The sequence below is a fragment of the Puma concolor genome, chromosome B4, assembly GCF_028749965.1.
Source record: "Puma concolor isolate L17-30 chromosome B4, mPumCon1.1.hap2, whole genome shotgun sequence".
Lineage (NCBI taxonomy): Eukaryota > Metazoa > Chordata > Mammalia > Carnivora > Felidae > Puma > Puma concolor.
In genome coordinates this window covers 8,913,986-8,928,204 of record NC_141673.1, presented here as the reverse complement: position 1 = coordinate 8,928,204, position 14,219 = coordinate 8,913,986, and the positions used below count along the sequence as shown (strand labels likewise).

At 48.1% G+C, this 14,219-nt stretch overlaps 1 protein-coding gene across 4 annotated transcripts in view; it reads left to right on the top strand.

The window, feature by feature from the left end:
• The window catches only part of GRAP2 (GRB2 related adaptor protein 2), a 68,290-nt gene that overhangs the window by 36,566 nt on the left and 17,505 nt on the right, over positions 1-14,219 (top strand). For all 4 annotated transcript variants that reach the window (XM_086712214.1, XM_086712213.1, XM_025926717.2 and 1 more), the window contains one exon: positions 11,050-11,141. In XM_086712214.1, the coding sequence (XP_086568340.1) occupies positions 11,064-11,141 (78 nt within the window). In that variant the 5' untranslated portion in view covers positions 11,050-11,063. The remainder of the gene's footprint in view (positions 1-11,049; positions 11,142-14,219) is intronic.

Below are 14,219 nucleotides of genomic sequence, written 5' to 3'. Positions count from 1 at the left end.
CTCTCTCTCAAAATAAGTAAATACTCATTAAAAAAAAAAGACATAAAAGGAAACTCAACAGGCTAGGAAAGTGGACAAGGAGTGGGGAACAGAAAACACAAAAGAGGGAAAGTGAGTGAAAAAGACAAATTTCTTCCACGTTGCATTTCCCTGAGTATGGGCCTGAAAGAGAAGCTGACCCTGCTCTGGTTTACGTTCTTTCCTATAAGGTTATTAGAGCACCACGTAACGAAAGGGCCACCGACGTGTCCCAGTTTGATCTCAGGAAGGCACTGGGGTGCATTTTTCATGAGCTCCCAGGGAACAGAATGAAGAAAACCATGGAGAACGGTACGGAGTCAATCCTCAGAGTGCGTCGATGAATACGTGCGTGTCAACCTGGAGGGAGTCATTCAGGAAGAAATTGAGCTCGGAGATCACCAGTTTGCCTGCGATCACGCAGCTGGTAGAGGAAGGAGCAGGACCCTCGCCCAGCTGTTCTTGACTCCAGAGCCTGTGTTCCATTTATTACAGAGTAGAGGCCACAAAGGCATTAAGCTTGCTTGTACGGAAGGAGTCGGGAGAGAAGCCAGAGTGGGGGAATATAAATCCGTGCCCAGACCATGGCGATGGACTGGAGACCTGGCCAGTGGCGAGGCCCCAAACAAGATCTAAGCCAAAAAGACGACGTTTGAACCTCACGTTTTGGCTCCCAAAAGCCTCTCGCAGAATCACAAGTGGAGAGGCCTGGTGTGGCCCCTCTTCACGCTGGGGGACCCTGGTGCTTTTTTCCTCCTGGTTTGCTGTGGAACCCCGACGGCCAGCAGTGTCACGCGTGGTTAAAGCTCTGTCGTGCGGCTGCAGGGATCAAACGTGTCCTTCCGCTCAGCCGGGCTGAGACCATTTCCTTAAATGCTGGGCTCAAACCTATGTAACGCATTTTGAGAAGAGCACTGACAGACGGTGGTGTCACCTGAAGGAAATGACCGGAAGAGCGAGGAGCCTGAGCCCAGTCATCCGGAGGGTGGTGGAGGACCCAGGGACAGTCACAAGATTTTGAGACTTGTGAGAGTCATCTTTATACATTCCTTTTGGTTTTTTTTCTCCTTAGGGAAGGATTCAAACTGAAAATTACAGCGAGACATTTGCTCCAATATAACCAATGCACCACACTGTTTCCAATTCAACCTCCCCTCTGCCCGTTCTCTGTCATCTCAATAAATTAGAGAGAGACCGGGTCACGTCCAACTTTGAGAATCTGAGGTTTAGGGCATCAAAACTAGCAGTTAAAAAGAAAGAGACTACTTGAAGCAAAGCAAATACAGGCGTTCCTCAGTTCAAGCAAACTCAAATTATGACCTACATTTCCAAAAAAGATAAGAATGATTGTTAACTATTCATCGGATGGAAGTAAGGCGCATTAGCATCCCTCCTACTGGCAGCTTTTTAGTGCCTTTATGGGGCGACTGGGTATGTAGAAATGTAGTTACCTCCAACTTTTGAGGGATAGACTTATCAAATGAAGCAAAGTAAACTGTTATACGGGTTAATGTCCACTTGTGCAAGCTTTGAGACCAGCGAATTCAAAAATGACCCGTATTCCAATAATAAATAGGGGCTTGGGAATATAAGTAAAAGTGACAAGAAGATTAAAGCACTTGTGACCACACAGTCATCGACTCTCTGCTTTTGTGCTTTGCCCAAATAAGAATTAAGGTAGCGCCGAGTGCAGACTGAGGGACAGGAGAGAGGGTGCTGAGCGCGGGCTGATAGCATCTGGGAGCGAAGTTGCAACCGTGGCGACGACAGGGCCAGAAGACGGAGGTTTTCAAATATATGACAAATGAGCCAAGCGTTCAGAGCCCAAATCAATAAACACAAACATGAAGTGAACAGACGGGAAGAGAAGGAAAAGAGAACGTGAAGGCACCGTAAAATGCCGGTGATACGTTTGAAGAGAAATCATGATGTGAATAGAAATTAGGAAGTGAAGGGGGAGTTGGGGAGAAAGGAGAAGCCTGGGGATTTGTAAAAGGTCTGTCTGTCTCTTCGCTGCTCTCCACTCACATCCACCCCCCCCCCCACCCTCCTGCCCTTCTTGTAGGGCTTGTGGAATAATATCTGATTCTGGGGGGCAGGTAGGTATCTTTCATGCTCCATTCTTGTTTGGATTTTGCCAGCGGGATTCATGGTGTTTCTGTAGACAATTGTTATTGCTTTAGGGAACAATCAGGATAAAACAAGGAAACAGCAAGTGATAGCTCAGCCTCGGGAGGCGGCAGAAATACCGGGCTTGAATTTTGCGGGTGTGTGAGAATTGCTCCCATCAATTTCTTGGCTGAAGGACAGCCACCCAGGAAGGTCTGGGGGGCCCTGAGCTCGTTGGTAATTACCCTGAACTAGTGCAGGACTTTCCACGTTTGCTAGGACCGGCAGAGGCACCGCGGTGAAGGAAAGCGAGCACAGCCTCGCCAGCCAGCAGACTTGCACGGTAATCGCCCCCCTCAGTTTCCCAGCTATGAAATGGGAGTGGCGGTCGGGTAGCACTAGGAACAACGATCGTAATCATATTAATGTAGCAAAGTGCAGGTGAGGCCCTTGGCCCATGGTAGACCATATGGATACGTGGAACTTAGTCTCAGCCGGTTCTGGTCTCCGGACTTGGGTGAGGCATGGTCTGCCTGAGCTCCCTGCGTGGCTGTCCTGGGCCTTCCTTTACAGATAGCAGTGCAGTCACTGAGCTCCGGGCAGAGGGCAAAGTTTAGAAACCAAATCGGTCTTCTGTTTCTCAGCCTTCCGTTTCGCCACTGCCCTTTGGTTTGGGCTGTCTCTTCTCTGTACTTACGGGATTGTCTTGATTACAGGACGTCGTGTCGTACCTTCTGCTGTTGCTGCAGCCGGGACTCCATAGGGAGTAGAGAGAAGCTAGCGCTCACCTGGGGTTAAGTGAACAAAAACGGAGATTTAAGAAGCCGGACAGTGGTATAGGCTTGGTGGATTTCTTTTTTTTTATTTTTTTATTTTTTTTTTATTAAAAAAATTTTTTTTTTTAATGTTTATTTTTGAGACAGAGAGAGACAGAGCATGAATGGGGGAGGGTCAGAGAGAGGGAGACACAGAATCTGAAACAGGCTCCAGGCTCTGAGCTGTCAGCACAGAGCCCGACGCGGGGCTCGAACTCACGGACCGCGAGATCATGACCTGAGCCGAAGTCGGACGCTCAACCGACTGAGCCACCCAGGCGCCCCTAGGCTTGGTGGATTTCTAAAAATGATTTGGAGACTGTTTACAAGAAAGGGAAGTAGAGGGGCGCCTGGGTGGCTCAGTCAGTCGGAGCAGGCAATTCTTGATCTCGGGGTTGTGAGTTCAAGCCTCCCACTGGATGGAGAGATTGCTTAAAAATAAAATCTTAAAAAAGAAAAGAAAGTTAAGTTTGATAGGCCAGACTGGTGTGGATTACAGAAGAGTAGGCTGATAAATAACCAGAAGGAAGAGCACATGACTCTTTGTCCTGGGCGTCACTTGTCTTGGCGCCACTGGCTTTAGAAGGCAGGGGAGGGGAGGGGACATGCACAGGGACACTCTCCTGATTTGTCTCCACCTTCTCCTCCCTTCCCCTCGCCATCCCTCCCCACCCAAAACCAAAAAAAAAAAAAAAAAAAAAACCTTAAGCAGGAAAAGAGGAGCTAATTAAAAAGGAGGAAAACATCCTTGAGACCAGTGAAATCTCCCTAATCCACAGTGACAGGCAGGGACCTACAGAACAGCAATTTGATTAAATAAGGATATAAGGGATTTAGAGGGACTCTCCAGTTGTGTCAGGTTTGTCTGCATGTCTTTGAAATATATTTATTTGGCTCCCAAAGCTAAAAACAAGCTGAGGAGATGGTTCCCATGGGAAGATGGTTCCCATGGGAAAATATTTCCCATGGAAAATAGGGAGCCATCTCAAGGCAAGGCCAAAGGGTGGATTGAGACCCTAAGAGGTTGGCAGAGGGTCTACAGGAGGTGCGCTGGTAGAGAGAGCATCCCAAGGTCAGGGTGGGTGAAGCCAGCCTCGCCGAGGGGGTAACAGACTGCCGTCCCAGACGGGGAGGAGAGAACGGCACACCTCTCCCGCCCACGTCTCATCTCTCACTCCAGGACCCGCTGCCCGTGAGTTACCTGTCATCGGAGACAGCCCTGTGGCTGCTTCCAGCCGAGGTGAAACAGCCAGAGGATGGTTGTCACGTAGGAAACACACCTGCAGGGAAGACGGAGCACACCCTGGGGGTTCTTCCTGAGCCACTTCCTTGTGTCTTCAAGACTTGCGTCAGCAGATCAACCACTCGAGGAATTAATGTTCTCGGACGGGCCGTGGAGGTCCCCTCTAGCTCCCTGCCGGTCATGCGGGGGGGATTTGTGCCTTCCTAGGGCTTTGGAGGGGGAAATAATGAGTCACCTAGGGACAAGAGGAAAATAAGAACGTCTCATGTGTGCAAAATCATTTAAAATGGAGGCTCTTAGAGAGTACTAAAATCTCAGCCAACTAGCCAGAAATGGTTTAGTGGAGTATATTTCACTTGTCTTTGCTTACTCTGGTTGCCATAAAGTCTGAAATGTTTATGCCCCTTAGAGAGAACACCTGTGGAAACAGGCCAGGTCCTCCAGAGAAGGCTGTTTATTCCCCTGATATCCTGAACCTAAAGAGGAATGGTCCTGCGTCCCTGGCTGGGGAGGTCTGGATAAGCATGGGAGCTGTTGGTTGTAAATCCTTGAAAGCAGAGGCCCCTGACGGCCATTCCCAAGTACATGGCTATCTATCTGCAAGCTTGGTGCTGCCTCAACTCCCACTTAGCCTCTACACGTGGCCACAGATCCGCATCTCCAGAGAAACCAGAAGGAGGATCTCACTAGAATAGGATTTGAGGGTTTCTATTTTAAAGGCTCCAGAAGATGAGTTAGAAGTAATTCAAGAGCAGGCACAGTAAAGAAATACGTACGCCTTGTTAGACCTTCAGCAAGAAGGCTAACATTTTCAACATGGCCAGCTGATTAAGAGGTATTCTGTAAGCAGGGATTCCGCTGGTTTAGAATACAGCACAACTGTCATTTGAAAGCCCCAAATGAGGAAAGGCCAGCCCTTGATCTCTTGGCCAGGCTCAGCCTTTTTCTTTCCTTTTTCTCACTTTCTTCTCCAAAAGAGATGGATTTGGGTCCCTAGGAGAATATTTAAACAATAGCCAGCAGGTGAATCCTAAGGTAGTTGTCCCTCCTAAGCCTACATGTTTTCAGGAAGGGCCATCTATGACCTTTCTCAGCGTCCTGGTCCAACATCTAACGCCCAAGAAAAGGCAACTAAGGCAAAAAGTCTCCAACCACAGCTCTAGAGTTCAGATGAAAGAAAAACACACCGTAGGGGTTTCAACACGAATCATTAACCTAGACTCAAAAGCGGGAGTGAGGGTCTAGTCACTCTGAGAGGAGCAGAAACACCTTTCCAGGAAACTCAGGGAATTTAAGTGTCAGAGAACGAGCAATTGCAGATGGCTTCTAGCTCTTTCCCGGCAAAGTAACTCATGTGCTGTAGGGGCTTGAGACTTGTTGAAATGTTAAAGTTTACACGCCTTAAAACACACAGAAGACAATGAGGACAATCACCAAACCTGCCTAGATAAAGACTGCGGGCACTCAAGATGAAAAAAAAAAAAAAAATTACGGGATGGAATCCACGGTTTGGGGTGCACCATTGCCCTCTATTGGATTAAATAAATCAGACCTCTAGTGTGGGAGTATGTTTTATTATCTCCGGCTGAGTTTGCCGAGAAGTCAGGGCACCTTCGAGTGGAAAATTAATTGATCCTTGTAAATGGGTCCTCTGTCTGCTGCCCCTTCCCCGAGGAAATCAATTACAGTTATAATTCTGAGGGCAGGTTGCTGATCGCGTTTTCATTCACTCAGCGTTTCCCAGGTGCCTACTAAGCACCGGTTCGATACGGTAGGGAATCTGAGGATAAATGACAGCAACCACTCCTACCATTTATTGAACGCCTACTGTGTGCCGGCGTCTTTATACGCATTAACACCTCTCTGGAGTCAATGTGGTTACTCCTGGCTAATGGATAAGCAGGACGCTGGGAAAATGAATGACACCTCTCGGATTTAAATCCAGGCCCATCTACTCCTAAGCCCACACTCCGTCCACTAAGCTACAACTCTTCCCCTCCAGAAGTTTACAAACTATTAGGGGAAGTAGGATATACATATAAACACCTGTACCCGGGGTCCACAACGTATAGCCAGTAGGCCAAATTCCACCCATCACATGTGTTTGCCCATGAGCCAAGATGGTTTTCACATTCGTAAATGGTTGGGAGAAAAAAATCAGGAGAAGAAGAATACTTTGTGGCATGTAAAAAGTATATGAAATTCAAGCTTCGGTGTTCGAAGTTTTATTGGAACCCAGCTACACCCATTCCTTACCGTTCTCTCAGGCTGCCTTCGGGGCTACAACTGCACGACTGAGTGGTTGTGGCAGAGACTGTATGGGCCGCAGAGCCCAAAATATTTACTCTCTGGTCCTTCCAGAAAAGGTTTGCCGACTCCTCCTCTATACTCCAAGGTGAAATGTTACATATCAACAGGAGAGGCTTGTAAAAAGCGTTCTGGGACTTAAGAAGAGGGGAAACTAACATTTAACCCACGGTGGGAGGTGTCGGAAGGATCTACAGGTGTGCTGTGTTTTTAAGACTCAACACATGAAAACCCAGCATTTAAAACAGATAAGGTAAAAGCAGTTATTTGCATAACAAATTTTCCTTTTCATTTTGTAAAGGGATTCACCATGGGGTTGCTTTATAGAGTGAGCCTCTATAATGCATGCTAATATGATTCCACTTACAAATACTCTATTCCTAATAACTTTCCGAGAACATATCTATTGTGTACCGTGAGGCTTAGCTATAATCTTTTTTTTTTTTTTTTTCCTGGTAGTGTAAGGTTTCTTACTGCTGAAAAGTAATGGAGCTGACCTTGCCAATTCAGCGGGGAGGGTAAGCGTTCTGCGTTACCTTCTCATTGTCTCCAAGAGGGGCTTTGCCTGACAAATAGGAGAAATGCCGTGGGTTCCAAGTCTCTGCATTATGTGAAATTAACCGGCCGGGAGAATTTTACGTTTTTAGCCAACCTCCTCTTGGTAACTGCAGTTAAAGTCCTCACATGTAAACTCATCACTATTCTATCGCTTCATTTCATACACAAGATGCAAATTAATAAAAATCACAATATTTATAAGGAGCAATGTTTCTCTCTTAAAAAAAAAAAAGAACACATTAGCTTAACTGAATTACAAGTGCAAGTCATATCATATTTAAATTAGAGTTCTCCCCCAACAAAATAGGAAGTGGTGTTGCCAGTTCAGTATAGGACCCAGTTCCTTCTTTCTTCGGGTCCTGAGCCTGAATCTTCCAGCAGCTTTGCGGTGTTATGCAATTGCTCTTTTCAAGAGATGCATAAAACGGAAGCCGCGGCTATTCATAGCCAACTTAGGAGGAGCTGAAATCTTTCAAGAAGTTTCTTGCCTGGTACCATCTCGACAGTAACTACGTGTTTCTGAACACATCCAATTAATCTGGATTTCACAGGGCGGCTCTTTTAAAGAGCCGTCTTGTGGCTTTTGTTTTCATCCTCTGTGGTGACTCTATCTTAGAAGTGGACATACATTCCTGGTATCTAAGCCTGAATGTTTTTCGGGTGTTTTGGTGGTAAAAGAAGCCTAAATGGAAATGCAAGGGCAGAGAAAATCATGCGTGGGGAAGTCCTGTGCCGCCAAATGGCGTAGATCTGTGTCGCGGGGCTGCTAATGGATATTGTGCGCAATCCATAAAGGGGCAAAGTGAGAGAGACACAGAGGGAGGGTGAGAGGCAGAGCCAGCATTAAGGGCAGGAGCCCTGCATGGTTCTGAGGCAGGATTCCTGGGCAAACGGCGTCGTCAACGGGCTTGCGGTGGGCGGGGGAAGCTGATGGAGGTGGCTTGACTGCCTCCGGAAACTGTCACCTCAAGTTCACATTCTCCAGCAGGTAGCTTTGCAGCCATTTCTGAAGCTCAGCGCTGGAAGGAAACGCACATTTAATCTGTCTGTGAGGTTCTTTAAAGAGATGTCTCTCTCTTCATCTCCCCCTGAGGTCAGGAGCACGGTAACTGCACACAGTAGCTAGAAGGCTCCATTGTGTTCTTGAATTCCTGAGGTGGCCAGCATCAATCGATGCATCATGGAAGGTACTGACTATAAAACAAATGGACAAACACTGAGCAAAATATGGTAGTTCAGTGTTCTTCTTCCCTGGTGGTAATTCGAAAGTTTTCGAAGTTAATACTAATGGGTACAGACAAATGGGATAGAAATTTCCATGCATTTTTATGACCAAACAGAAGCCCAAGCCCTGGGGGTGGGGGGGTGGGGGGTGGCCCTGCTGTTAGGGAAGCAGGGAGCAGTAAATGCAAGGGGAGAAATTGCAAAACGCCGTGATTTCAACGAGACTAGAACACTCCCCCACTCCCCCCTGAACGTCTCCCTCCTACCAAAGAGCATCTGAACAGATTTCATTTCACAAATGGAAATGGGACGCAAACAAATTTTTTCAAAGTGATCTCATTAAGAGTGGGCCTGGTTTCATTGGGTTTTCAGAGCCAGGATTAATATTATAAGCTGGAGAGTTCTGTTATGGGCCCCGGGGGGAAGGCAGAGAGAGAGCTGGTGCTTCAGGAGCAACGCAGCCTCACCTCCTCACGGAAGTTACGCACGGCCAGCCTGGTCCAAGCGCCCAGGCCGGATCCGAGTTCCATGTAACATAGGAAAGATCTTCCCAAGCTCAAGGTCATATCTAGAGCATGCCTTGGATATTTTTTGCATCCCTAATTTATGTGACTTTCTAATATGTTTAGCATTTGCCCTCCCCTTGTCTCCATCCTGCTTATTAAGGTAAATTTGCATAGAAATGGGATCTTGGATTTCAGGACCATTCACCTGACACTTGATCTCCTGAGGTGACCAGTATCTGTGTCAATACCATGAGGGTGACCCACAGACACCACATCTCCCTGCAAACTCAAAGCAAGGCCTTAATTAGGGGAGGCTTTTCATGTTAAAGCCACGGGGTGAAGCAAATCAGCAAAAGCATTTAGCACTCACTAAGGAGGGCAGAATACTCCTTCCTGTTGAGTGGGCCATCCTAGGTCACAATTTTAATTTGCCTTAGATGGACAGATCCTGAAGAAAGGATACAAAAAGTATATATCTTTGTGTGGGGGGGGGGGGGGGATAAATTTTGGCACACAGTTAACTATGACATTTTGCTTGGGCTCCTGAAATATTTTTTTGCCCAATAGCTATCTTTCAGATGGGTAATCGTCATCTCTACAAATTACCTTTGGAAGACCAAACAAATGTGGAAAGTCAGAGAAACGGGTCACTTGGCTGCCATCACCGTGGCAGTGGCTTTAATCCCCTGATCTCTGCATGCCGCACCCTCCCCACCGGGCAGCCACCTTCCTTAGTCACCTAAATCTTGTCACTTCGGTGGAAATTCCCACAGAGAGGGTGATTGTGGTCCTGGTTTACTGGTCACTGAAAGTCATTAGGTGTGAGTTCACTGACGTAAAGGGGTTCAGACTTTGGCACATTCTGACAAACGTAAATGCCAAACAAAAGCTTCCAAGACTGTCCCAACAGCGAACTGTCTTAGCACAGAAACAAAGGACGTGCAGGTCTTGGAGAATAGGCATCAAATTCCAAAGAGGAAAGTTCATGAAAGATGGGAGAAATCAGAAGAAAACTCTTCTGTCTTTTCTGTTTTTGAGCTCTTTTTGGCCAGGCTCCCTTGCTGAGGATAAATTCATTCAAATACAATTATTTTAAAGACAGAAAGACTACCTAGTTTTATCTCGTGCAACATTTTGCGTCTATTGTTTAATTTTTTTTTTTTAATTTTTTTTCATGGTTATTTATTTTTGACAGAGAGAGAGTGCGAACGGGGGAGAGGCAGAGAGAGAGGGAGACACAGAATCAGAAGTAGGCTCCAGGCTCCGAGCTGTCTGCACGGAGCCCGATGCGGGGCTCAAACTCATGAACTGTGAGATCATGACCTGAGACGAAGTCGGACGCTTAATCGACTGAGCCACCCAGGCACCCCGCGTCTATTGTTGAATTTAATCTCACATCCTTATTAGTTGAATATTATGATCTCCACTTTACAGATAAGGAAACTGAGACTCCAAGAGGTTTAGTTATTACACAAGAACATACAGCTATTCACCAACAAAACCAGGACTCTGCTCTATGACATCCCCCTGTCTCCTAAAACAACAACAACTGTATTTCATTTGTAGGCTAACTTTCTTATTTTACACAGGCCTTGCGTATTACTGGGGGTGGGGGCATTTTAACTCAATTCAGAGGTATTATAATGGTATCTTTCAAAATGTGCTTGGCTTACACTATAATAATGCAATAAGGAATCTGACTAATCGAGTCCCCTGACTCTAAAGCCAGAATGTTTTCCACTCTCAAGCCATGTAGAAGGATGCTAAGTTCCCCACTGGCCGATGCTGCCTAATTCTCTTAAATGATTCAGATGTAAAAGAGAAAATGGCATCTGTCTAATTAACACCGCCCGGTTAAATATAGCTGCCAAGGGACAGCCTCAGGACGATGTTTACAGAACAGTCTTTCCAGCCCCTCGGGCCCCAAGTTAGAGATGATAGTGAATCTTCAATCCTTATCAACCAGAAGCAGAGATGCCCCAGAGATGGTGACAGGCCGGGCAGGCAAAGGGAGGCGAAAGGGGAAAGGCGCTGCTGGCCTTCATTTCCCGCTCCTGGAGCTTGGGGATTCAGGGAACGACGGGAAGCAGATCCCACAGGCTCCCTCCCGCAGCAAGTCCACAAAAACAAAAGCCCTCCCTGCGAACCTGGGTCTTCCTCTCAGGCCCGGAGACCTTTGGCCGAGCACCTGCTAGGACTGCTAGGTGCCCGCTGCTCTGAGCCCTTCCCTGGACAGAAAGGCACAATAAACACATTACCTCTCTTCCAGCTTCACGTCACAACATGGAAGCCGTTGCCAAGTTTGACTTCACCGCCTCCGGCGAGGATGAGCTGAGCTTTCACACCGGAGATGTTCTGAAGGTAGGTGACGTGGGGCCCCGGGGAGCCGCGGGGGAGTTTGGGTTACTCTGGTCTGGTCACCGTGTTCATCGAACAACCCATGGCTTTGTTTCTTTTCTTTTTTAAGTTTATTTATTTATTTTGAGGGAGAGAGAGAGAGAGAGAACGAGTGGATGAGGGGCAGAGAGAAAAGGAGAGAGAGAGAATCCCAAGCAGGCTCCACACTGACAGTGCAGAGCCGGATGTGGGGCTCAAACTCACAAAATGTGAGATCGTGACCTGAGCTGAAATCAAGAGTCAGATGCTTAACCCACTGAGCCATCCAGGTGCTCCCCCCATGCCTTTGTTTCTTCAGAACTGCATGCGGTTTCTTTCAAAAAAGAGAAATTCACCCCAATCAAAAGGGTTCCTTCTGAGCTCCCGGGTGCCAGTTACCAGGGTACACGATGGAAATAAGTCACCATCCTTGTCCTGTGATACTTGTGGTCTGGAGAGGGAAAGAAATCCATCCAAAGGGCTCTTACAGATGTTCTCGTCTAAGTGCTCAGGGAGCACAGGTGAGGGAACAAGGGATCCCACTCGAGAGATGGGGTGGCAGGAAGCTGCAGCAACACCTGTGGCCGGGGAATGCAGGGAACGTGGCTGGACGTTTACCGGAAGCTCAGATGTAAGCAAGCCCTTGTGGCTTCAGTGAGCACTGTGAGGTTCAGTGTCACCAAAACTCAACCGAGGATGCAGGCTGAAGACAGCCGGGAAAAGATGACTGGAACAGACGTGGGCCAATGGAGGCCATGCACACCCCGGCCGCTCGGGGACGCCTTAAAACCTGCCTAACACCCACATTTGAGGTGTTGTGGCTACGTGCAGAGACAAAGTGGCCTTGGACTTCCACATTCCATGCATCACACTTGCGGGCTTCACATCTTAACCCCGATTTTGAGCAAAACCAGAAGCCCTTCTGCAGGCCATTTGGGGAGTCTGTGACGCTAATGCCCACCCCCCCACCGGCCTGGCCACAGAGCACCCTCAGAAATCCTGATTCCTACTCCTCAGCAGCCGACATGGGACTTCTCAGCCTGCACAGCAACACTGAGGCCACCAGTGTTTCACCCCTAAGAAGTATATTTGCCGTAGTGAGAGCCTTGTCAGTACGTGACAGGGTGACTCAGAAAGTCACTTGGTTTGGGACTTGAACACCCCCAGTATTCGTCCTTCTAACCGCTCTCACCTTGCAGGCTCTAGTAATATAGTTGTGAAGGGTGTGCCTTCAATGCTGGAGCTTCTCAAGGTCAAAACGTCACCTGGGCCGCCCACCCAGGGAGAGGCGGCCTTCACTTCTGTGGGATCTTACCAAGGTCACAGAGGCATCTGCCACATGGTGAGCAGTCCCTCCCTTCTCTCTGGGATATTGTGACCATGTGATTATCAACCGCTATACAGGGTCCTCGCTCAAAAGAGGCCAACGGGCCAACTCCCACCCCTCATCTCCCATTGCGAACAGAACCCAATATCTTGCTCAAGAGTTTCCTATTCCTCAGAAAAGCAGAAAGAAAAAAACGTTCCTCAACTCTGCTTCTCAGTCCACCTCCTGATTTCTTTCTTCTCCTTGGCTCCCAACACCAGGAAGAGTTCCCTGTGCTGGTGCCTCTACTTCCTCACCTCCCACTGAGTCTGCTGGAACTTTCTAGAAACTGCCTCTTACCCTCAACACTCCCTTCAAGTCCACCCGTGATCTCCTTAATGTATCATAGCATGACACTACTACAGCGCCTGTAGAAGGTGACACCGTTAGCTGTCCCTCTTCTGCATCTGACTGGAGCTCTGCCTCGCTCCTCAACATTACTCTGTCCTGAATATTCTTCTTGAGATCTCTCAAGCAATCCCCCGTCTCACGAGAGAGGAGTCTGATGAAGTAAAAAGGAGCAGGAGTTTAGAGCCAGAGAAGTTGGGAGTTTGAATCCCAGTTGACTAGCTGTATGGCCCTGGATCCGTCCCCTGCCCCTCTGAGCTTCACTGTCCTTCATCTGCAAGCGGGGACCGTAACTATTTTGCAGGGTTTGGGGAAGGATTAGAGGTAATGGCCCCACCTCAAAGTGGATGTTCCGTGAATGGTTGCCGTATTCCAGTATTGCCCATTCCTGCCACCGTTCAGACCATCGCCACAGCCCCTTGACTGACTTCATCACCTCCTGTCTCTTACTCCTTCAATCATTCTACGTACTAGTCTTCGGAGGATCTTTCTGGGAAAAAAATCAGGTCGGATCACCTCCTTGCTCAAAAACATTCAGCGGTTCCCCATTACCAGTCGATAGAAAGTTAAGCCACCTGGCCCCAACCCGCTCCCCAACCTCCCCAAGCTCTCGTCCATGAACACGCACACATACATACACGCACGCGCACATACACACACCCTTGTGTATGTAATGCCCGGGTCACGCTGCAATATATACACCGAGTTTCTCGCACTCTCCCCGTACTCCAAATGCCTTTCTCCTCCACAGGCATATTTGACTACCTCTGCCTCGGAACCCTCACTAATCCTCCACACCCCCTATGGCCCCAGCAAAATGAGTCACTCCCTCTTTAGCTCTTCCACGGCATGGCAACACACGTCATTCAAGGTGCTGCTGATCTCCCCTCCCGAGACGGTTATTTATGAGCAGCCAAACCCCTGTGCTCTTGCGCACACTACACCCACCTCCCATCACTGCCCTTACCCTGTGGGATCCTGACCGCCCGTGCATGTGTTGGCTATTCCACTCGCCAAAGCTCTGTGAGGGCAGGGGCCAGGTCTGCCTCGGTGTCCAAAACAGCAGAAAGGTGACCCTCCCTAATATTTGATGAATGAATGAGTGGTGGTTTCCTCCATCTAGGAGCTTCCTGAGAGCAGAGCCAAGCCGGTTCATCTTTGTGTCTTCCCAGCAGCGCCCCCACGCAAGTCACAGCCCCAAATAGGTGCTCAGCGCAAATTGCATGAATTGTTAAATTGCATTTCTGCACGCTCGTGTAGAATTCCATCAGAAGGGCAAACCTGTCCTTTTCAAATTCTGTCCCTTGCAGCTGTGCTGATGGAAAGAAAAGTGGAGAGGGGCTTGTTGG